Source organism: Cetorhinus maximus, chromosome 3, assembly GCF_964194155.1.
Source record: "Cetorhinus maximus chromosome 3, sCetMax3.hap1.1, whole genome shotgun sequence".
Lineage (NCBI taxonomy): Eukaryota > Metazoa > Chordata > Chondrichthyes > Lamniformes > Cetorhinidae > Cetorhinus > Cetorhinus maximus.
Window position 1 is genome coordinate 140,009,195 of NC_135881.1, and position 25,523 is coordinate 140,034,717.

Below are 25,523 nucleotides of genomic sequence, written 5' to 3' on the forward strand. Positions count from 1 at the left end.
TTTGACCCATTGGCATATTCACCACCTATCATTCCAGTGCCCTTTTTTAATAACTTGCAAGAGTAAATTGTGCTTTAAAACATGTCTAAAGGTAACCTTTTACCAAATTTGTATTTGTAGATAAATAATGGCATGTGTTGTTAAAGAAAATGCAGCTAGTAAATATTGTGCATTCGGATAGGTGGATAAGAGGGTGCTGGGGTCACAAGAACAACTCCTGGGGAAGAATTTTCCCCCCGTCGGGGGGGAAGTGCAGGAGCAGGTGATCGGCGCCCCCAATTGGGTGCGCACTGCCATTTTACATGGGTGGTCCAATCAAGGCCTGCCCAGCGTGACATCTGCCAGGAAGTGCTATGTGCTCCCTGTGCGGGCGGGGTGGGGAGGGCGGTGGGGGGGGAGAGATTCCCTCAGCTGGACTGCGCTCTTCCGCACATGCACATGGAAGAGCGCACATATCTCCTTGAAGCTAAGTGCTGCCTCAGGGAGATCGGTGCCAAATTTAAAAATGGTAAATGTACAAAACCAAAATTTCCCTGACATGTCCCCTCATGTGACACTGTCACATGAGTTGGAACATGTCCATCACTTTAAATCAAACATTTATTAAATTTTTAAAAACCCTCATGAAACCCCATCCCGCCCATGGATGAGGTTTCATGCTTTTTCTGAAGCCTGTCAGGGATCCCGGCCTGCCCGCCAACCATAAGGTTGGACGGGGAGGTCCATTAATGATGTTAATGAGTTTGTCAATGGCCTTAATAGGCCGTTGACAGGTCGGCGGGCGCACAGCTGATTCGGCTGTGCCCCCGCCGACCTGAAAATTGAAATGACGCAGGGTGACATCAGGAGTTCCGCCCGACGTCATCCTGCATCATTTTACGTGTCGGCGAGTAACACCCTAGTTGATGGCTTGGTCACTTCTGGGAAAACCTCCCGTTGCTTGGCATCACCAAGCTATTCACACAGTTTTACAAGAATGAGACCCTTTCAGTCAGCTCGCACAGTGCCCCGAAGAGCTCCTGCCTCCTTTTCTGCCAAACAGAAAAACTGATCTCTCCCAGAAAGAGATTTGCTTTTTGTCCTCACAAGAACTGTGTGTGTTACTCTTTCTGTCCTTGTCTGCTTTCTCTTTGAGTAAGATCAACTTAGATTTGATAGGCATATTCAAAGTCATGAGGGTCCGGACAGAGTAGGTGGGGAAAAATTGTTCCCATTGGTTGAAGGATCGGGAAGGAGAGGGCACAGATTTAAGGTAATAGAATAAAGAATCAATAGAGACATGAGGAGAAACTTTTTCACGCAGTGAGTAATTAAGATCTGGAATGCACTGCCTGAGAGTGTGGTGGAGGTAGGTTCAATCAAGGCATTCAAAGGGGAATTGGGTTATTATCTGAAAAAGAACATACAGGGTTCTGGGAGAAGACGGGGGAATGACACTAAGTGATTGCTCATTCAGAGAGCTGATACAGACATGACAGACTGAATGGCCTCCTTCTGTGTTGTACAATTCTGTGATTCTGTGTCTGCATCTGTGCGCTGATTGTCTTTACCCTCCAACTCTCCTTTGAAGCTGCAGCTGGCCTTGCAGAATGACATTGAGCAGCTCTGGCCTTAGAAAGCTTGACTTTGGACTTATCTCGGCATGGGCAGCAGCAGAGTTGGCTGAATGGATGACAGGCAACGATAAGGGCACAGGTGGAGTGGCAGTGGTGGGAGGCAGAAAAATGAAAGAGAATATAAGATTAATCAGGAAACAGTGAATAGATGAATCTAGGCTTGAGTGTTGCAAGCCTGAAGATTTTTGAGTACATTTTCAGGCTAATACTGTGACATGTTTAATACACTCAAATTCTGGTTTACTAACATCCTTTAGGAAAGGAAAGCGGCCATCCTTACCTAGCCTGGCCTACATGTGGCTCCAGACCCACAGCAATGTGGTTGACTCTGCCTTCTGAAATGGCCTAAAAAGCCACTCAGTTCAAGGGCAATTAGGGACGGGCAACAAATTCTGGCCTTGTCAGCAACGGCCACATCCCATGAAAGAATAAAGAAAAAAAAATTAAATTCCTCTGTACATGTCTTAAAGTAACTATTAATGCATATACAATATTGAAATTTGAGCTTAAGAAGAACAACAGGAGAAAGTTCAGGTAGCACTGACCAATTTATGATTGGTAATATAGAAAAAGACGGGAAAGAGAGAGGTTGGAAGTTAAAAGGGGAATAGGGACAATCTGTTAATTGAGAAGCTTTTCCTTGTATCCATCCAGAGTATGAGAATGCTGCTTTATTTTAATTTCCTTGTATCATTAATGATGTCACTAGATTCAAGCAATTATGAAAGAGGCCATGAGGATACAAGGAGTAAAAACTGAGCAATAAAGTTTTTTTTACATGAAACAGCAGAAAATGCAGGTCAGACAGTAGTTGTGTTGAGATCAGTCAAGTTAATGCTTCAAGTGTGAAAGCTTCATCAGAACTGGATGATAAGCAGGTAGAAAGGGAAGCGTGAAAAACTAGCTAACTGGAGCAGATTACACGGGCCTGGTAGAACGAAACAGCAAGTTAATATCAAAGCTGCAGCCAACCATATCTGTATAGTACTCCGACAAAAAGCGCCCACCTTAAGCATCATCCCCATCTGTTGTGTTGCCCTAGGAATAGTCAACAAACCCATCCCACATTGCCAGTATTTACTGCTAGAGATAAAATGGGAACTACAGTTAAGATTTTGAGTTATTAAAATCAATATTACAGCCAGAAGGCTTCAACGTGGTTGGAGGAAAGATTAAGTGCTATCTTCAAGCTTTCTTTGAGTTTTAATAAAATATTGTAGAAGACCAAAGGCACAGAGGCTGAAGTTGGATGAAGAACTGAAATGGCAAGTCACAGGGAGCTTGGAATGACAGCTGTAGGCAAAATGGAGAGGTTCAGCAAAGCTGTCACCTAATTGCAGATGAGATCATACCATGAGCAATAAATACAGAAATATAAGGTTGCAGGAAGTACAATGAACATTCTTTACTTACGTATGATAGTTGAAGCACCTAAACTATGTCAGGTAGTGTGGTGGTAAGCATCTGAACCCAAATATTTAGATTATGACGTGGAATAGATTAAAGTTACAGTGCCTATTTTGCATTTGAATATTTGAGTGCAATTGTGGTGAAATAATGTTGAATCATAAAATAATTTGACATTTTGCTATGTGCAATACGTCTGTATTGTGACAAAAAGAAGCATGTTGTCTTTTGATGGATTATGCTCTTGATTTACCTTACTTATCATGGTACACACAGCTTTAAAATTACAGTAAATGGCTCAGTCAGGTTATAACATTCGTTAGAACTTGGCAGAGACGCAATATAGTTCAGAAAGGCCTTGAAATGTGAATACTTGTTTTTGTACAGGGCACATTTGACGTGCTCTCTGAAATACCCTTGAGTAGATTAATCTGTTCCTCAACTGGGGCTCAAGCCATTCGATTTAAAACTCAAGTATATTGTGATTCTTTTAAGGTACATTTTCTTGACTGATACTTCGCTGGGCCCAAGGAAGTTCTAGGCCATCCTGTCTTCTCAAGACTGTTTAAGAAAAGAGATATTCGTACTCGGCAATACTTCAGAGTTAATTGAAAGGCTGCTGCGGCCATCGCACTTATCAAACACATCGGCACTGAATGGGTTATGATCATTTTCATAGGCTGACTAGGGTGATGATGAGGCATCACTAATATAATAATGTAAACGTCATGTCTAATTAAGAGAAAGTTATAATCGTAAATCATGTTATGTTGTCCGCGTAAATTAAACACTCTGTAACTCTATTCATTGTTTTGGCCAGGATCCCTTAAGACACTGCTGATAACCATTGCAACATTCGTGGAAAAATGAGTTAATGTTCAAGACCCTTGGTCAGAATCCACGGAATATTACCGAGTCACCGATTTCAGGAAATTGTACAAGAAAAATGACAGATTTCACATGTTTAAAATAAGAACACAGTTAACCAAGTTCAAAAGTATTCACGTGGTACTGGATTCTCTAACAGGCAGTAAGAGCCACTCACACATCTCTCAGCAGCCGCCTCAAATCATCACCATTCGCCGGCATGACTGAAGCACGCTGTGAATTGGCAAGTTTTACTGTCAATCAGAGGAATCCGTAAATTATTGGTAACTTGGTACTTCAATCAAGGTAATGCTTTCCCTGATTGGTGAATCCACACTGTCAATCACAAAAAAAGTTAGGGGCGGTGTAGGATTACTCGCTCCTGAAGGGGGAATTGAGCAACTGGCCATTTCTACCATCAATCCGGAGGAAAGGGCTGCTGATTGGACAATCGTCTTGTCAATCAGCGTGACGATGGGTGCCGGTGACGATGGAGCGAAGTGACATCAACGGCTCGGTCTAACCGACCGGAGCAGCGCGAGGTGATCATGGAGGAGGATCGGGGAGAGCAGATGAGACCTTTACTGACTATGGTGAGGCCGCTGGAAGTAGAGGAGACCAGGCATTGGCTACAGCCGTTGGGGATGAGGATGGCCGTTTCCATGGTGCTTGCGGCGGCAGTTTGGGAGTCGGTGGACCGTCTCCATCCCTGCGGGTTTGCTGGTTCGGGAACGGCCGTTGTGATTGAAGTGGGTCCGGGCTCGGTTTGATGGCGGATGGCCCGGGGACAGGCTCTCCGCTCCTTTGTCTGTGACACTGAGAGCGGTTACAGCCCACCGGCGCCTTTCCGCTCTCAGTTCCGTTTTCAGCTCGAGTAGGGTCGATGCCGACCCCGCCGTTCGGGGCCCTACTCTGCTGAGCTCCCTTGTCTCTCGCTCCTGCTACCGGGCTGTTTGAATATAAACAGCGTGTTCCCCAGTTGGTGCGTTTCCAGCCGAAACGGAGGCAGCGGACGGTTCAGCGAGGCTGGCTCTCGGGGTTGCATAGAAGGCCCCCTAATGTCTCTGTCCTGCCCTCCGATAGTTCCCTATGTGTGCGCCCGCTCCCCAGCCACCTGCATTCATCCTGTTAGACAGAAGGTGATGGGGAGTCGGCAGCCCCCCTCTCGAGCATTAGCTCACAAGTTCGTCGAATTAAAAACGTCGTTTTCGATCCGTTATTTTTGTAACCGCTCGAGAGGACTGTTGAGCTGGCGAATTGCGTTGCTCCTTTGTAGTTCCGATGTGTAGGACAGATGGTATAGTTCCAGCCTGTCTATGCCCAGGGTCAGATAGGCCAGATTGATTTGCTATTGGAGGTGATGCTGCGTTGGTCCTTGCTGAGCTGATGGGGGGGGGGGTGTGTGTGGGTGGGGTGATCACTGAACCAGTGCATAACATGTGCCTAACGTCTATGCCTCTCCATGTTTTAAATTGCATTTCTCAAGCGAGTTACACCCAAGAATTTCGATCAAAGTCTGATTATACGAATTTTGAAACTTTGGAGATACTGCCAATATCTTTCTGATTTTTGCATTATAGTACCAAACTACAGTAATCAGCACGTGCTGTCGCACCAAGCTTACCTTCAGCATTTGGCTCCTTTAGAAATGCTGAATTTCTGCTGTAATTTTCTTATTTTCAGACTTGTTAAATTTACACAGTTTACCCAAAGTTCTGTTTTATCAGTGACTACTTTTACTCATCATGCAGTTTATTGTGTTTTGCTCACTCTGGTCACTTGCACTTAAGTACTCATTACTCAAAATTTTAGTGGATTAGCTGAGGCATTAAAATTTGATATATTCCATAAAGGGATTTTCTTTATCAAAAGCAGCTTTGTTTCTGTGTCATCTGACCAGCAACCACCACCTTTTTCTTGCCTTGCTCTTAGCCCTTCTATATCAAGATCTTGACATTTCTCCCTCCCAACATCAAGTGGAAGTCCCACATCTTCACTTCTGACAACGTCGGCAAGAAACCCTGGTTCACCTTTTATGCCTTTACTTTTCATCATGGTAACAAATCTATTTTGAAGCAAGTAATTGCAAGATTCACAAAAGGCAAGTTATGCTTTCTGTTCTGTGCTCCTGGATAGGATGCAAGAAAAGGATTTGAAAGCATTTACTGTCTCCATGCACTTGCCTCCATTCAGTTCTTTCTTCCCAACCATTTTGGGTGCTATTTTCTTACTTTTCAGAACTTTTCTCTTGCTATTAAGTTGCTCAGGCCCAAGCTTGGGAATTCCTTCCCTGCATCACTTTGCCTCTCCAACTTGCTTTTCTCCTTCAAGGCATTCCTTAAGATCTACCTCTTTGATCAAGCTTTTGGTCATCTTGGCTAATATCTCCTTATGCGCCTCGACGTCATACTTTGTTTCATAATGCTCTTGTGAATTGTCTTGGGATGTTTCATTAGTTTAAGGGTGCTGTATAAATATAGTTGTTCCCCCTGAGCTCCAAATACATTGTCTTGTATGCTCTTCCCACATTCTTGTTTTATTGAAATCACCTCATGCTTCTTTCCAAGAACCTTAAAATTGTAAAATTCTGTGCTTTCCTTCAGTATTTTAAAATTGGCATCACCTAATTATGCCTTATGCAGATTTACTTAATTTCTTTTCTCCTATAATGACTTAACTAGGCTAGTGCTTCTGGGCCTTTTTCAGCACTGGACTGAGGTTGAGTGGCTGGATGCTGGCCTTGGAAAAGAAGGGAATTTTTGAGTATGTCTCCTGTGCCCTTACTCCAAATGTAGGTGGTTCTATAATCTTTCGGATGCATCCTAAACTACATTACACTAAGTATGCTTGTGTAGAGTGCCAGTGGTGCATTTTAGGAATTTTTGCCTTCTGTTGGTTAAGTCTTTTCACTTGGAGAAAATACGTGAACTAAAAAGCCAAGTACCTGAAATGTGACAGACCTCCAGAGGAAAGATTTTTGCTGGTGGGATTTCCAAAAACAACTGTAGGAATGAATGTAATGACCATTGTAGTGAATTAATCTTTATTGTGTTAGAAACCTTACCGCTTGTACTGTGTCCACAAGTTACTGACAAAACCAAGATAAAACTTTTTTTTGAAGTTTATTTGCTGTTTGAACTGTAGTCTTAAACTTGTGTATTGTGATGCTGAGATATTCTGTATGAATGAACTGAGAACCTGTATTCTCAATCAGAACAAATGTTCTATTTTAATTGGCCTAATTTTTTTAATTGTGTAGTCTTTTCCAACCCAGCATTTAATCAAAGATTTGCTTGTCACCATGAGTTCCAGTCTTTGAAAACAAATTAAACCTATGTGTTTTGTGGGCAGTACCTGTGAACTGCACTGAGTCTATGACCCACAGTTTGATTGTTCTTTGATCTTTGTTTTGAGTACAGTTTTATATGTTTTGAGACAGATATTTGCCCAGCAATAATTGGGCAATGATGAGGTGGTAACTTACGTAATTATTATCTCTGCAGTGTTGGGTAGAACACAATGAATTGAGCTTGATCAGATCTAACAATATGGCATTATGGCTATCTCGGTGGCAACTTAGGCCAATTTCTATTTTTTTTACCAATTTGTGTCTCTTTGGGCAATTATCTATTATGCATCATTGGAGAATTTTTTTTCATGTTGGCATACTATTACATGTTCCAAAAGCTTAAAATGGTTTTAGAATTATATTACAACCTTTGGGATCCAGTTGGGTTTGAATTTGCACAACATTAATGTAACTGTTGATGTGGTGAATTAGGGCATGCAATGTTTTTAAAATCTTTTGCCATATAACTATTTAGATTCAACTTGAAGATAAATAAAACTTTCATTTCAGCTCTGATCTTATCAGAGTGCCTTGGGTTGTTCAGTTATTTGACCATAATTACAGAAGGGCAGCATACAACTATTAAGTCTAGTTTATGTAAGGAGAAAAGATAAGAAGATAAAATATTTCAAGTATTCAGTTCATGGGTGTCTTTTTGTTTTTAGTGAAATATTTGTACAAGTAGTATGGGGAATTTATAATTTACCTGTGCAAATTGCATTCTTGGATAACATTAGGGAGCAAGAAAATGCTTGATAAGATGATTACTCATAGTTTTGTAGTTTTAAGCTGTAGTTCAATTGGCAGCATCCTTGCTTCAATCAGAAGGTTGTGAATTTAATTTCCACTTCAGGATGTGAGCACAAAACTCTCCGTTGATATTGCAGTGCAGTACTGAGGGACTGCTACATTTGGGTTGGTGTCTTTCAGATGAGACGTTAATCTGAGGTCCTGTATATCCTCCCAGGAGGATGTAAAAGATCCCATGGCACTTATTCAAAGAAAAGTCAGAGTTATCCCTTGAGTTCAGGTCACTATTTTATCTTTCAATCAGCATTATGTAAACAGATTATCTGATCATTATCTCTTTGCAGTTTGTGGAATTTGCTGTGCTCAAATTGACTGACCCACTTCCAATGTTACAACAGTGACTACATTTTAGAAAAGGACTTCATTGGCTGTAAAGCGCTTAGGGATATCAGGTGGTCATGAAAGATGAGATGTAATTGCAAGTTGTTTTTACTCGAACAAGCATTCCATTCTATTTCCTGAGGATCCTGAAAAACTCCTTTACGTTGCACAATGAGTTCCACAACACTGAGAATATGCATGGTTGTTTGGAAGGCACAATTTATTTTTTAGCTCTCATACTTTTCCCATTAGGTGGGCAAGGTATGTGTTAGCCAAGTAAAAATACATTTTAACTTTTATAGCTGATGCATGATGTATTTACCAGAAGTGTTTGATGCAAATATTTTGTGCTGAAAATTGAAAGGCAAGCTATTTCTTTAGCACTAGAATTATTCACTTTAATATGCACAGATTTACATAACGATTTTATGCAATGCTGCTTGTGCCCCATCAGGTGGTGGTGCATGTTGTTGAATACTCACTGACATCTTGACCTAAAACATGGAAGCAAGGGAGAAACCAGGCCGCTCTTTGACTTTCAAAATAAGTCAGTAGAGTCAGAGCAGAGATGTATGAGCTGCGTAAGCTAGGTTTTACACACACTTGTTACATTGTGGGTGTTTGTTGGGTATCTTCGCCAATGAACACAAGACTTCAATTCAGCAGAAAGAGAAGCTAGAATTGGCGTAGAAACCAGCAAAGTTATTTACATTAAAAATCAAAACATGTTACTGACAGATATTTAACATTGATACAATTATTGTTAAACTGAGAGCATCATTGAGAATTTGCAAGCATGATGAAAAGGATCATTAGTTACCCTCAACCATTTGGCAACATGAATGGCGTTGTCACCAATGTGACGTAACGTACATCTTAGACCATTAAAAGCAAGAGAATTTGTAATTAGGTTTACAATTAAGCAGAAATCATCCTGATTTAACAATCAGGAGCAATCTCAGGAATTTGTGGTGGAAAGTGGCTTATAGAACAATTTTAAATATTCCTATCTATGTGGAAATCGACATGTATAGATAATCTGTCAATGATGGCCAGCTGATATAATTACCTGTGCGATTAATCAGGACATTGAATTATAAATGCCCTTGGGCTATTTAGTCAGAGCAGTGCTGTTTTATTATGTAAAGCTAATTTTGCTGCTTTTAAGGCTGTTAAGATTCTGAAATTCTGCTAATTCTGACCTATTGAAAGGTCTGAACAATGGAATATTAATTGGCAAATCAAGCTCATTCTGCCCTGTCAGTCCATCTTAGTAGCATTCTGAATAATATCATGCTCATTTCATGCCCTGGTGTAAAGCCAGCATCGCTTTTTCACAAAGAAAAGTATCTTATTATATATTGAATATATTTTTGATGAATTCTCCTTTGGTTTCTTTTAATTTGAGCAATTTATTCCTTTTGTGCAACAAATATCATACCATGGGGTTAAAAGTGGGGGAAACTCAAAACTTATTAGTTAGAAACAAAAAAAATAGAAGCAGGAGTAGGTCATTCGGCCTTTCGAGGCTGTTCCGCCATTCAATATGATCATGGCTGATCCTCTATCTCAATGCCATACTCCCACCCTCTCCCCATACCTCTTGATGCCTTTAGAGCCTAGAAATCAATCTGTTTCCTTCTTAAATATATTTAGTGACTTGGCCTCCACAGCCCTCTGTGGTAGCGAATTCCATAGGTTCAAGAATTTCTCCTCATCTCAGTCCCAAATGGCCTACCGCATATCCTGAGATTGTGACCCCTTGTTCTAGACCCCCCAGCCAGAGGAAACATGACCCCTGCATCCAGTTTGCCCAGCCCTGTCAGAATTTTATATGTTTCATTGAGATCCCCTCTCATTCTTCTAAACTCCATTGAATACAGGCCTAGTCGACCCAATCTCTCCTCATATGATAATCCTGCCATCCCAGGAATCAGTCTGCTGAACCTTCACTGCACTCCCTCTATGGCAAGTATATCCTTTCTTAGGTAAGGAGGCCAAAACTGCACACACTACTCCAGGTGTGGTCTCACCAAAGCCCTGTACAGCTGCAATAAGGCATCCTTTAAATAGCTGAAGAATTATTTAGTTCCTAGCAAAAGCTATACATTCCATTCCTCCTCCTCCTCTACTCTAAAGTGTATGAGAAGTGGAAAGCTTTCAGAATACGTATTGCTTTATTTAGATATGTGCAAACTGTTATGATCAACATTTTCAATATAATGCTATAATGTGAAAGTAAAAATTAATGGTTTGAAAAATTGAGACTGGTATAGAGTCAGATTTAAAATATTTTCAATAAATACCCAGGTCAGGCAACATCTGCAGAGACGGGAACATAGTTAATGTTTTAGGGTTGATGACCTTTCATGAAATATCTCAGGACTGATATTTCTTGGTATGTGTTTTATAGTACTTGTGCTGCTAACCATATCTGTCTGACATGTGGTAGCAGACTAGCTGGGTTACATGTAGCTGGATTACATTTACCTGCTGGATTTACATTTGCATTCTGAAGGGGCTTGATAGGGTAGACACATAGATTGTTTCCATTGGTCAGTCAACCTAAAACACGGGGGCATAATCTCAGGAAAAGAGACCGATCATTTAGGACTGAGATGAGGAGAAATTACTTCACTCAGGGCCGTGAATCTTTGGAATTCTCTATCCTAGAGGGTTGTAGATGATCCATCAATTAATACATTTAATGGTGGGATAGACAGATTTTTGGTGCCTCAGGGAATTAAGGGATATGGGGAGCAGGCGGTAGAGTTGAAGCCCAAGATCAGCCATGATCGTATTGAATAGCAGAGCAGGTTAAACATACCAGATGATCTACTCCTCCTATTTCTTGTGTTCTTGAGTGACTTAAATTAATTTTCAGAGAGCTGAAGGTAGCATGACTTTTTTGATCACCCCACCCCCCACTCTACTGTAGACTAATTGAATTCTATCCATTAGAAATCTCCTTGTGTTCCCTGTATCCTCTGTGTCCTTGCTAGTGCATTCTGAGGCAATCCCTTGATAATTGAATAAGATTGTTTCTTAGCATAAAAAAGGGCTTTAGGATCAGCCACATCTTTGCTTGAACGTTTAGATGGCATTGTTAAACCAATCCTAGAGACATATTTTACCACAAAACTGACATTTGAAAGATAACACAGATGATTGTGTAGGTACAGCAGACTGACTTTCTTCTGTCTACTGTTCTCTTTGGCAATCCTAGCTTGTTCAAACTTGTCAATTCCCTGAATGCACAAGAACTGCTACTGTTTGGTGTCTTTGATCATTTCCTCCAATTTATTGTCAATATCACATCTCTTCACATTGGATTTCAGACTATTTTTATTTTTTTTCTGGCCACCAATATTTAGCCAGTGCTCATTTCTGATTAAAGTAATTGATTTGGAAGGCTGGAGTCATTTATTTCGCTTACGTGACCAGACCAGCGATGTTGGACCACAATAGCCATACCTTCAACAGTTTTTTTCCTGAGATGACAAGCATATAGGCTTTATGATCATTTCTACAAATTTAAAAGATTTTGTGTAATGTTATGACCAGGTGAGGAAGCGTAAACTGGCTCCCCTATATTCAGCCTCCTCGGATGGTCGCAACAGAGGTTTTTAATTTTCTTTTCCCCCTGGATGCCTTTTTCAAATCCAAATGTATTTTTTTACTATCTATACAGTGAATAAGGAGCCAATCAACTAGGTTTTCTTGAGTCAAAGAAACAGCAAGTTTATTAGCCGCTAAACCCGAGTGAAAAAAATTATAAAAACCGCAACGTGTCACACATACAGGCATCAGAAGTAAGGAAAGTTAGAGTCCGAATAAAAGTTAAAAGAATATACGTTAGAAGTCCTTTGCTTGTCTTTGACGCATAGATTGTTGAACATTGCAGCTGTTTTAGGTTAGCTGATTCCTTTAAAACCCCAGAGTTGAATTGAAGTCCATGTAACTGCATTTGCTGGAGACAGTTTCCTTTCTTTTAATCCATGATCCATCTTCCAGAAATAGATGAGTTTATCCTGAGGCCCATTCCAATGGAATTCACTATTTCTGGTTGGATTTTTAGACTGTAAAGATAGGGCTTTACTTAACTTGAGAGAGGGAGATTCCTTCTTGTTCCATTAGCAGCTTCTCCAGATTTCTCTGCTTCTGTTTGGCAAACCCAAATCTTAAATGCTCTGCTGGAGGATCAGCCATGGAGTACATGCAATCTCAGTTTGTTCCAAAGGAATTTGATTACTGTTTCTGCTGTAGTCGTTGTTGTAGAATAAGTAATCTCATTTTGATATTTCATCTCAGAAACATTTGACACATTTCAAGATAGTAGAAACCAACTGGAGATGGTGTTCTTTCATCCCCCACAGGGGGTTTGAGTGTCTTTTGGTTGTATATCCTGGCTGACTAGCAGTTCCCCATTGACTTGATAGACTCTCGGTTTCCGCTGGAAAGGTCAGCTCTGAAAGATGTAAATGACATGTCCGTTCCTTTCAATAGTCCTTTTTGTTTTGAAGTAGACCTTGACATCCCCAGGTGTAACATTCCATGAGCAATCATGTCAGGGCATGTCTGCAGTGCAATCCATATAGTAACTTAGTGGTCAACTTACATTCCAGACATCAGGTGACTTGTGACAGCCATCTTTAGTCAGTGACTTTTTGTCTTTTCAAATAAGATCCTTTTTAAACAGGTCTGTATGTTTTTGGTTAGCTGGCGAAGTTATCGGTTGATATCATTCAGTGGCAGTTTCCCATGGTCGTGACAACATGAACATCGGCATAAGTGCTCAAGTTGAGAGAATGGCACATTTGTAATCCAGAACTTCAAAAGTGCATCATGTCCTTTTACATTGAAGACACAGATCCTTTGGCTGAAAGCTGGTGAAACACTTCTGATGCAGTGCTGAATCTTTATGATGTTTGCAGTGGCCGTGTCTTGAACAATATATTTGATTTTTTTATGTGATTAACAGCTGCATAGAGTAACATATACACATTTGATAACATAATTGTTCCGCTCTGATTTTTCAGATTCTTTGGGGTGGATGGCACTACAAAATTTTCCTGGGAGTTAATACCTCCAGGCCATATGGATTTATCCATAAGAAATAGGAAATGAAATGGCCTGGGCAGGCCACCCAGTCGAGATGAGTTAACTGCAAATAGTTAAGAGAAATGTGAGATTTTGAATTATCCCAAGTTAGACTGAATAAAAATAATGCATATGGTCAAAATGGGGAATATTTCTTAAATTGTACCCAGGACAGGTGCCTAGCTCAGTATATTTCGAGTCCCATGAGGGAGAAAACATTACTTGATTTTAGTTCTGGGAAATGAAGGGCAAATGATGGTGAGTGTAGAGAATCATTGGGAAATAGTGACCATGACTTAGTTGGGTTCAATATAAGAATGGAAGAGGATAATTAAGAATCAAAAATAAATATGCTGAACTGGAAAAAGACAAAGTTCACCAATTAATAGGGGATCTGCCCAATTTAACAAGATGCAAAAGTTAGCAAACTAATAAATCAGTGTAATGCTACAAATTATTTGAATAGCATACATAATAAATTCCACAAGGTGGAAAGAGGGTGCATAATTTCGGTGGGTAGAGATTATCGTTATCTGTTCTGTTTAGTTTTAGAGATATAGTGAGGAATATAGAAAGTGTAGTGAGGAGGTTAAAATGGGAAACTGACTAAAATGATTTTTTTAAATAGACTAATCAATACCAAAGAAAACAATAACAAAAATAGCTGGAAAAACTCAGCAGGTCTGACAGCATCTGCGGAGAGGAATACAGTTAACATTTCGAGTATGTATGACTCTTCAACAGAACTAAGGAAATATAGAAATGAGGTGAAATATAAGCTGGTTGAGGGGGTTGGGACAGGTAGAGCTGGATAGAGGGCCAGTGATAGGTGGAGGCAAAGAAGAGATTGCCAAAAAAGTCATAGACAAAAGGACAAAGGGGTGTTGACGGTGGTGATATTAGCTAAGGAATGTGCTAATGGTGACATTAAGGGCAGAAAGCAGGGCGAGCAAGAGACAGATAGCCTTAGTGGGGGTGGGGTGGGGGGAAGGGATTGAAATAGGCTAAAAGGTGGAGATAAAACAATGGATGGAAATAAATTTAAAAATAATGGAAATGGGTGGGAAAAGAAAAATATATTTAAAAAAATTATGAATTATTGGAAAAAGGGGGTGGGGATAGAGGAGAGAGTTCATGATCTGAAGTTGTTGAACTCAGTGTTAAGTCCAGAAGGCTGTAATGTGCCTAGTTGGAAGATGAGGTGCTGTTCCTCCAGTTTGCGTTGAGCTTCACTGGAACATTGCAGCAGGCCAAGGACGGACATGTGGGCATGAGAGCAGGATGGTGTGCTCAGGATTGAGAAATGTGATCAGCGTACTCTTGGAGTACATGCTACTTCATGCAATCATAGAATAGTTACAGCACAGGAGGCCATTCAACCTATTGAACCCAGGCCAGCTCTCCAAGAGCAATTTAGCTCGTCCCATTCCCCTGCCCTAACCCATAGACATGTAATATTTTTACTTTTGGGTTCTTATCCAACTCCCTTTTGAAAACCATGATTGAATCTGCCTCCACTAGTATATTCCAGATTGTAGCCAACTGCTGCATAAAAGAAAAAAAGTTTTTCCTCATGTTGCTTTTGGTTGTTTTACCAATCACTTTAGCCTAACCAGTCATTAATTTAATGTCAAAAGGAATCCATAAATATTCTATAGGCATGTTAATAGTGAAAGGGCTGTCAGAGGAGCAGTGGGGCTGATTAGGATAATGACGGTGGAGGCAGACGGCATGACTGAGGTACAAAGCAAGTACTTTGCACCAATGTTTATCAAAGAAGAGGACTTTTCCAAAGCAATGGTAAATAATGAGGTTGCTAGGATACTGGATGCGATAGGAAAAGATGAACAGGAGGTACTAGAAAGGCTAGTGATACATAAAGTGGATAAATCACCCTGTCTGAAGGGTTTAAATAGGGTAAATAAAGAGAAACTGTTTTTAGTGGCTGAAGGGTTGATAAACAGAAGGCACAGATTTAACATAAATTGGAGACGACATTAGGAAAATCATTTTTACACAACAACTGGTTAGGATTTGGAATGCACTCCTGATATGGTGGTGAATACAGATTCAACAGTAGCCTTCAAAGGGGCGTTGGATAAATACTTGAAGGAGAAAAAATTGCAGCACTTATGGGGAAGAGCCAGGAAGTTGGACTAACTGTATTGCTCTTCAGAAAGGCCAACATAGACTCAGTGGGTTGAATGGCCACCTCCTGTGCTGCCCAATTCTATGATTCCATGCTGGCTATTTTCATATGTGAATTTTTAAGTAACTGAATGGAAGCTGTTGGCTATACTGTGGGCTTGATGCTTCAGTTATATGTTCAAAATGTGAAGAAAAAATGCAGGGTTTTATTAATTGAATATTGCTGAAAGAGAGACCTGTTGCTGAAGCTTTTCATCATGCACTCATCAGAACAAATGGAAGAATGCCAAATTTCAAATGATACCAACAATTTATACTACAGGAGAAAAGGGAGCTGATTGTGGCAAATCGACTCTGGCTGAGATGTTGCCGTGGAGAAGGCAATGGGGATCTATAGGCTTCCTAAGCTCCCAGGTAATTCAAAAAAAGCACAAGGCTTGAACATATTCCTTTTGTTTGGAGAGGATAGGTCCCTATGTATGAATGTATGTTACTTCTAGCAAACATAAATGAGCCACGTCATGATGTCAACTGATTATCTTAAATTAGTTGTTAGTGTAGCTATTATGGACTTGGGATTGTTCATCAAGTGCTGCCCAATCGCGGAATCACATCTTAAAAACAGACTTTTTGGCTGGGATTTTCTGGCCCTGTCGCGGGCGGGACCGCCACAGGTGAGGCGGCGCCCCAGCCAGAAGTCCATTGACTTGTGGCGGGACCGGAAGATTGCGGCAGCGGTCTGGTGTGGAAAATTCCACCCTTTGGGATTTTGTAAGCGTGGGCTGGTTGAGTATGGTCTGTACTCTGCCTGTTATAAACAACTGAAGTAACATGCTGTTTGGCTGATTGAATCAATGGTTGGGATGTACGGCCTATATACCTGGCGTCACACTGGCATTGAAATTCATGACTCTGGCCTCGTTCCGCTTTCCTGTCTGCCCCCTTTAACCCTCGACTCCCTTATCGATCAAAAATGTAACGCAGCCTTGAATATATTCAATGAACTAGTTTCTAAGCTCTCTTGGGAGAATTCCACAGACTAAGAACTGTCTAAGAGAGAGAACTTGTTCTCATCTCGCTCTTAAATGGGAAATGCCTAATTTTTAAACTGTCTCCCCTAGTTCTAGACTTGCCCACAAGGGGAAACATCCTCTAGGCATTCATCCTGTCAAGCTCCCCTCAGGACCTTGTATGTTTCATTAACTGACCTCCCATGTTTCTAAACTCCAGTGTGTACAGTTGCAACCTACTCAACCTTTCCTTATAAGATTACCCCTTCATTCTAGGAATCAGTTGAGTTACCTAAATGCCAGCATTCCATTTGCCTTTCTGATCACTTGCTGTACCTGCATACTAACTTTTGTGATTCTTGTACCGGCACATCCAGATTCCTCTGTACCATAGAGTTCTGTAATCTCTCTCCATTTAAATAATATATTGCTTTTCTGTTCTTTCTAAAGTGGACAAGTTCACATTTTCCCACATTCTACTCCCATCTGTCAAATTTTTGCCCACTTACTTAACCTATCTAAATCCCTTTTTTAGACTTTTTTTTAATGTCCTCTTGATGACAAGTTATTTTCCTACCTATCTTTGTGTCTTTGCCAAATTTGGCCACTATACATTTGGCCCCTTCATTCAAATCATTGATATAGATTGTAAATAGTACATGAAAATAGGTTTGAGTAGGAAGTTCCAGTGTAAGAAGCTGCTACCAAGAGATTTGATGAGCCTAATGGACTCATTTAATGCTGTATTTGCAGTGGCTAGAAGGAAATAAAAGGATGATCAAGCAAGCACAGCAAAGCACTTCTTCAAATGTATTGTTTACATTTAATACTAACCTTAGTGGTTGGAAGTCAATATCCTATTATATAGCCCTATTAATCTAAGCTTTCTTTTTCCGCCCCATTCTGATAAGGATAACTGTGTCTGAGTTGAGAGTTTGCTGCAGATGTTGATCTCAAACAAACTGTTTGCAAATTACAAGTTTTTTGACCTCCTCTAATGTTTTCTGAAAATAAGATTTTAGATGATATTACATGAGTGCATGCGAACATCTCATGGCCAGCAAGCAGACATGATAAACATGTAGTCTGCTTCAGCTGCGAAACTATTTTGTTGCTGATCTTGAGCAATTAATAAATGAAAACAATGAACAATGCTGGGAACATGGAACCTCAGTTTGAGGAATGGAAGTTATTTTATTGCAACTGTGTGCATTTTGTGACAAAAATGCCCACTCTGAAGACTGCACCGGTTACCAGCACAAGCTCACTATAAAGTTTTATTTGAACTCGTTCAGTGTAGATTTACTAGCTTTATTAATTTGGAGATATTCACACAGAATCACACAGTGCAGAAGAGGCCCTTCGGCCCATCGAGTCTGCACCAACACATTAGAAAGACCTGACCTACCTACCTAATCCCATTTACCAGCACTTGGCCCATAGCCTTGAATGTTATGACATGCCAAGTGCTCATCCAGGTACTTTTTAAAGGATGTGAGGCAACCTACCTCCACCACCCTCCCAAGCAGTGCATTCCAGACCGTCACCACCCTCTGGGTAAAAAAGTTTTCCCTCACATTCCCCCCCTAAACCTCCTGCCCCTCACCTTGAACTTATGTCCCCCTGCGACTGACCCTTCAACTAAGGGGAACAGCTGCTCCCTATCCACCCTGTCCATGCCCCTCATAATCTTGTACACCTCGATCAGGTCGCTCCTCAGTCTTCTCTGCTCTAACGGAAACAACCCAAGTCTATCCAACCTCTCTTCGTAACTTAAATGTTTCATCCCAGGCAACATCCTGGTGAATCTCCAGTGCAGTCACATCCTTCCTATAATGTGGCGGCCAGAACTGCACACAGTACTCCAGCTGTGGCCTCACCAAGGTTCTATACAACTCCAACATGTCCTCGCTACTTTTGTAATCTATGCCTCGATTGATAAAGGCATCCCATATGCCTTTTTCACCACCCCGCTTACATGCCCCTCCGCCTTCAGAGATCTATGGACACACACGCCAAGGTCCCTGTTCCCACTTCTGCTAATAGCATGCTCGTCAGTTTGAAAGTGACACTGCAATGTATGAATCACATGGTACCTGAGTTGGCTTTAATTACTGGATAGAAAATTAGAATTTCTTTTGCTTTATTTTACCATACGCTTTATCTGCAGTTCCATTGATAGTTTTAAATTTTGTCTGCTTAGGTCTTTCTTTGCAATTTACTATTATAGCTAACTCAGTTTCTTAATGCAACTTTGTTTCTATTTCCAACAACAAAACTGGGTTGGATGGCAATGCATTGGGACTGCCAATGATGCTTTTATATATAGAGGATGGACAGCAATATTTGAGGGGGACAAGAAATGTGGGTGTGACTGTACCTCAGAACGAAAGGACCTGTCCTTGTCCCCAGGGTCTGTATTTATTGGTCCAGAGAGCCTTCTTGGATACATCAATTGAAACCTGTTTTTGGCATCTCAGCTTCGCAAAAGAGGTTACTGCATAGCTAGGCCAACAATTTTTGGAGCTCGCTTGTTGTATTATCTACTGTGTACATCTTCCCATGGTTGTGAAGGTCAAATTTTTTTGCCATGTGAAACATGTATGTTGTTCCTTTCCTGTGGAAAAGAGGAATTGATTCAATAGAACATGAACCTTATGGTATGTGGCACTGTTTCTGAAAGTACCAACTATTGTAAATGGCAGCCTATGGACTCCTGAGCCTCACTGACCTCCTAACTGACCTAATACTGTTGTTCCCTGAGGAATGCTGCTGACCTCATGTAGTATAGTGTCTATTTTGCCACCCACCAATCATGAGCTTGGGTTCTGTACTGTTCCATTACATTTGACATTCAGTTCATTTTTTTTTGCTTGTCACTACTCTTCGCCATTGTTATAGCACCATGGATGATAAGTGCCAAGCTGCTCAAATCCCAGAGGGAAACGTGAATCAGGTACCACAACTGTTTTGCAATTTGTATTTTATTTTGAGATACATGCCTTGGATTCAGTAGGAATGAGACCACCCAGCCTGAAAGGTTTTTTACAAAACTAAATTAAACATTTATTAACAGAGGAAAATATTTTAAGCACAGACACAGGTCTACAAATTACTACTATAACTCCTAAATCTCCTAATTAATCTGACTCCCAGTTATACCTCCGTTAAGGCAACAGTAAAAACAAATGCATTTCAACAGACCTAGGCAAAGTGCACAATACCTTGAACAGTGATATTCACAATTTTCTTAGCTTTGGTTCCTATAGGCAGCAACTTGATGCATAGAGGCTGGAGGCTTTTCACACTTGTTAGATCTTAGAATTCCTTTTCGTTGCACACAACCCCATCTCCTTTATGCATGTTTCTCCCTTTTTAATGTAAGTTCCATTGTCCCAATACGTTTTTGCAACTTTCATAGGACTCATATTATGAGAAAAGTGAAGATTTATATTATCGGTAACCTTTGGGAAAAATAAATATATCGTTAGGCTTAGCCTTTTATGGCTAGGTGTAACATCTTACCAGCTCTTTGAAATTCAAACTAACATAATTTATCTAAAAATGCAAATGTCCTTCACACCTCACATTCTAAAACTTCAGCCATGTTTACAAATTTAGCATTTCAAACCAGGCTTCCCTTTTGATAACACAGAAGCTCCAGACCAATTGCCTCCAATTCAATAAACCCACCCTCCAAACAGATCCACACAGAAACTAATCCAAACCCCACTATTAACCTACCTTTACAATAAATCACAATACTATTGTGAAAATTATTATAATTTCATGACAGCTATGCATATCCTAACTTGACCATGGCTGACAAATGTATGTACAATCTATGTAGAATCTTTTAAAGAGGCTGGAGCAATAAAAGTGACTTACTTTTAAATGGGCACACACCATTAAATTTTAGCTACTGGCCATATTTTCTGGTTACTGCATTCAACTAGCTGCTTATATGAGGGAAAAAGTATGCTGGGAGATGCTAATTACCTAAATCCCACTGCATTCCATTTGGTTAATTACTGCGTTTAAACCAGAGAAGGCAAAGGTTAGTTGTGAATGAAGTGCTAATATGGCAAGGACTCACAGGGAAGGCTTCATGGTATTATTAATGGTGGCGTCAATACTATTCATTTTGTATTTTGGAGCTTAGAACAAAAACAAATCCAAGCTTCCAAATTACATTGCTTTGGAACTGGTGGACAAAAGGACAACCAAACTGATGCTTGAGGCATCAGCAATGGGAAGAAAGCAAAGCGCCTATGGTAGCTTATTCTGGAGAAGGCTTGGAAGATTTTCACGATTCTTAAGGGATCAGATCATTTTGAATCCATTATGGTTCAATTTATCACAACTGTGAGCTAGAACCGTGGGATGTGGGCTCAAGAATGAAACACGTACAATTAAGATTTAACTATATTGTGGAAATGGCATACACGTGTACAAATTGCTTTTATTGCTCCCGAACAATGGGGGTTAAGAAATTAAGGGATGATTGGATAGATATTTAAGTGATGGGTTTGAGGAATTTTAGTTTGTGGGACTGGCTGCATGGACCTTTCTGGTCCAGAACTTCCTCATGTCTCTTTCCTTGCCACAGTAAAATAGGATGTACTGCATCATGTTTCTAGAATAATGCTTATCACTATCAGAATTTATAAAAGCTCCACTTTTCTTAATCAGCTGTTTATCATGAAATAAGAACTCTAACAATGTTATCAGCAAAAGCTATCTATTTTTAAGTAAGTGTGTGCCTATATGTGGAAAGGGATGACCAGATGTTTGTATGTGCAGATATGTGCTTTTTAAAATTTGGTTTTTGCAATAGTTTATTTTCCGATAATGTATTTTCTACTTTTCAAAATATTGCCTGATGCTTTGCTTGCTTTATTTTTTGTTTCTGGTTTGGATACTACTGGATGTGATTAGTGGTTTGTAAGAATTGTTTAACTCTGTGAACAGTAATTACTAGTTACCCAGGTTTCTCTTAGAAAAAAATGTATAAATTATTCAAGTTTGTTTCCTGTTAGTGAAATGCATTCTGCTTACAGTTTGTTGTGCGCGTATATTAAAGTTCTTTTTTTTCAAATGCATCCCAGTAATTGGGGAACCAGAAATTTAATTATACTGTGAGACAAATTAAATAGGCAATTCGATGTTTGAGGCATTGTTAACGAGGGAGGAAAAATAAACTTGCCGTTTAGTTCCTGCAACTGTTTCTCTTCTAATTCTTGATTTGTGCTTGTATTTAACTTTCTATACCCCTCCTTTTCTCTTTGTCTCTCTCATTTCCCTATATTACAACAATTTGTGCAAAACAAGGTCCAACAATCAGGAAAGATCTGTTATAGTGATAAATGTTGACGAGGTCAGTGGGAGAAATCCTTTACAGTTCTTGGAATAGTGCCATGGGATCTTTTGTGATCACCTGAGCAGGAAGGCAGGACCTCGGATTAACATCCCATCTGAAAGATGGCACCACTGACCATGCAGCACTCCCTCAGTACTACACTAAAGTGCCAGCTTAGATTGTGTGCCCAAGACTCTTGAGTGGAATTTGAACCAACAATTTTTTGATGTAAGAGTGCCATCACTGAGTGAAGGTTTCACTTATTTATCTTTTTCCCTTTTTTCTTTTCTTGGCAGTGTCTTCATTAGGTATATTTTATAATTTATGTCATTGTTTAGTTTTAAATCATTTTTGTTTTTCCCTTCAATATTTCACCATCTCTCTGGTGGTTTACCTTTTATATTAAAAAAAAATGCGAATGAACATTTTAAATTTAGCACGAAAACAGGAAACAACTTGTATGAAAGCGTCCAAATGACAAGACAGTAAAAATGAGAAAGGCAAAGCCTTTAGTTTAAAACAAAGGAAGGCAACTGAGAAATGGAGAATAGACTTCAGGCTGTGGTTATGACAGGCAATAAAGCAAAGATTGATCAGCCAAAGTGAAGAAATAAAGCTGCAAGCAAGGAGGATAAGTTAGTCAGTTGGAGACATTGATAGGTACTTGAAAGCAAACTATTGTAGGATTGTGAAATATTGTACATCTGCGTGGACAATTTATTGGTGTTTATATTGCTACAAATTCAGTGGTGCCAGAAATAAAAATTGATGTCTGGAATAGCGGAATGTGGAAAAATCAGCAATGATTTGCTTGAAACTGCAACTTTTTAAGCATTGCTTTTCTGTGGGATTATTCCGTATTTCAGTGCATAGACATGGCTCTGTTTATTGTAACCAATAAGAGAAATGACTTTTTTCTGCAGATTTAATGTGTTATCTTACAGTTTTTTGTGATATGCTGTGTTCAAGATGGCTAGCTATATAGACTCATACAGTTCTGTTTAAAATATTGATTTTGTTCATATTGTTTGCTTCACTGTTCATTACCATTTTGAACAATTGTCCTCTTAATCTGAACAGTGGTTTTCCTCATGGCTGCTGTTAACGTTCGTTGTAGAATGGTAGAGCGCATATAGAGTAGGATTAATTTTGCCAGTATTGTTGCCCTAATGAAATGTTCTACTGTAATATTTTATTTGTTTTGGCAGGCTTGTTTCAAAATTGGTTAAACTTTCCCAATGGTGTATTCTGTTTGAAATGTTGCTTAAATTTTAAATGACCCTTAAATGTTTCATTAACTGCAGAGCTTCATGCTTCCTGGGCTTTGTAGTTTTTTATATTGTGTTCTGTTTTACTGGGCAGACTTTAATGTAGCTTTTTTCTAGCAGTGTGCGGGAACTAATCAAGTACTTTAGGTTATTAATATACTGCTAGTAACTTGACAGTTAGCTAATGGCAACTTGTGGTAGTAAACTAGTTGTAGTTAGCTAACTATTAATGTAAAAAGTGTGTGTGTGTGTGCATGCATACTTATTAGCTTTAAGTCTGTCTGCAGACAAAATTCATTTCTGCTGGATCCGATATCAAACGCAAGTCAGACTCGTTATGTGGACCAATCGACCTAAGGCGTGGTGTGATGAGGGTTTTTTTTTAAATGATGCAGTTTGGTACATAATTCTGGAATTTTTTAATAACATATGCTTGTGTGAAACCTTAAAAGCTAATTCATAATGCTGACTACAAACATCCTGATTCGTGACTGGTTTCCATGACTTCCTAATACTTATACACTCCTTCACCTCTGTCCCACTTGTCTGCATCTCTGATTCGACTTTTCCTGTCCAATAATGAACTTTAATAGAGATGGAACCCAAAGTCAGGATATCTTGAAGTGCTTTCTGGCTAGTGCATTTGCTTTGAAGTACAGTCACTGCTTTGTATATAAACAAGGCAACCAGTTTGCGCGCAGAAAGTTCTCACAAACAAAGCAAAATAAATGATAAGTTAATTTGGTGATACCTGAGAGAGAAATATTGACCCGAAAACTGGGAGAACTTCCTTGCTCTCTTTTGCGAATGCTTGGGTAAATTACCACAAGATATATATAACTTTGCAGCATGGGGCAGGCACAGTGAGTGATTGCCAGCAATGGGTTGCAAGGACTGTCTCCATAGGAACATAGAACCTAGGAGCAGGAGTAGTCCATTTATCCCTTCGCGCCTGCTCTGTCATTCAGTAAGACCATAGCTGATCTGGTTGCGGTCTCAATTCCATTTTCCACCCCCCTTAACCCTTGGCTCTCCTGTTAACCAAAAACCTAACTGCCTTGAATAAATTCAATGAACCAGCCTGCACTGCTTTCTAGGGAAGACAATTCCACATACTAACAACCCTCAGAGAAAAAAAATCTCTTCATCTCCATCTTAAAATGGAGGCCTCTTATTCTGGAACTGTATCCCCTAGTTCTAGCCTCCCCCACAAGTGGAAACATCATCCTCCTGGTATCTACCTTATCAAGCCCATCAAGATCTAAAATGTTTCAATAAGATCACCTCTCATTCTTCTAAATTCCAATGGGCATAGGCCCAACCTTTCTTAAGGTAAGCCCCTCATCCCAGGAACGAGACGAGTGAACCTTCACTGAACTGCTTTTAATGCAGTTAAACTGTACACTGTATTCCAGATGTGGGGCCTGAACCTCTGCAGAGTGGCAGTCAAGTTGGATTGCCACTCCACTTCTAGTTTCTTGCCTCAATCCAGGCGATCCTTTCTCGCCCGTCCGACTCGGGCTGAGTGAGAACTCTGTAGGGCAGCGTGCTTCTGAGGCCTTCGGTTGAGGGCGCACACTTGGTGCTGTGCGGCGGGGGTGGGGGGTGGGGGAGTGGTTGGTGGGATCAGGTGGCTAGTGGCCAGGGAGGGCCGGTCGGGGGTGGGGGTCGGGCGGTTAGTGGCCGGGGGGGTCTGGTTGGGGGGGGTGAGAGGGTTGGGTGGTCAATGGGGGAGGAGTTTGTTGGAGGTGTGGCGGTCCTGTGGAGTTTTAGGGCGGTGTGGGGTGGGATCCTCGGGCGGTTGAGGGGGTTGGTCACCGGAGGTCAGTACAATAGTTACCCAAAAGCTAGAAGCGGTTTTATTTCTAATGACTTTTTCTGGTTAACTATTGCTGTAAGACAGCCGGAACCACCCAAAATTTGCAAGTTAAATCACATTTTCGGATGGTTCCTAGTGCAGGGCAATTGCTCATTGCCCCAAAGGCAAATAGGGATGAGCAATAAATGCTGGCCTAGCCAGAGATGCCCACGCCCCTTCAGTGAATGAGTTTGAACTTCCTGGGCAATTGCTGTGCAATCCTTATCTGGGAACTTCCAGGAGTGGTTCCCCAGCGCATCATCTGGGTACCGCCCAGATATGCTGCCCTGGAGCTTGGAAGCTATGGGCTGTGGCCTCATTAAAGCCTTGTACGGCTGCAGTAACACTTCCCTACTTTTACACTACATTTTCCTTGCATTAAATGCCAACATTACATTGGCCTTCCTAAT

At 40.5% G+C, this 25,523-nt stretch overlaps 1 protein-coding gene across 4 annotated transcripts in view; it reads left to right on the plus strand.

Annotated features, from left to right (window-relative positions):
• The first annotated feature begins 3,843 nt into the window (after positions 1–3,843).
• Positions 3,844–25,523, plus strand: part of LOC144678938 (sodium bicarbonate cotransporter 3-like) — a 233,759-nt gene continuing 212,079 nt past the window's right edge. For 3 of the 4 annotated variants that reach the window (XM_078539052.1, XM_078539048.1, XM_078539049.1), the window contains exon 1: positions 3,844–4,483. In XM_078539052.1, coding sequence (XP_078395178.1) covers positions 4,439–4,483 — 45 coding nt within the window. In that variant the 5' untranslated portion in view covers positions 3,844–4,438. The remainder of the gene's footprint in view (positions 4,484–25,523) is intronic. The other variant, XM_078539050.1, reaches the window with a different exon arrangement.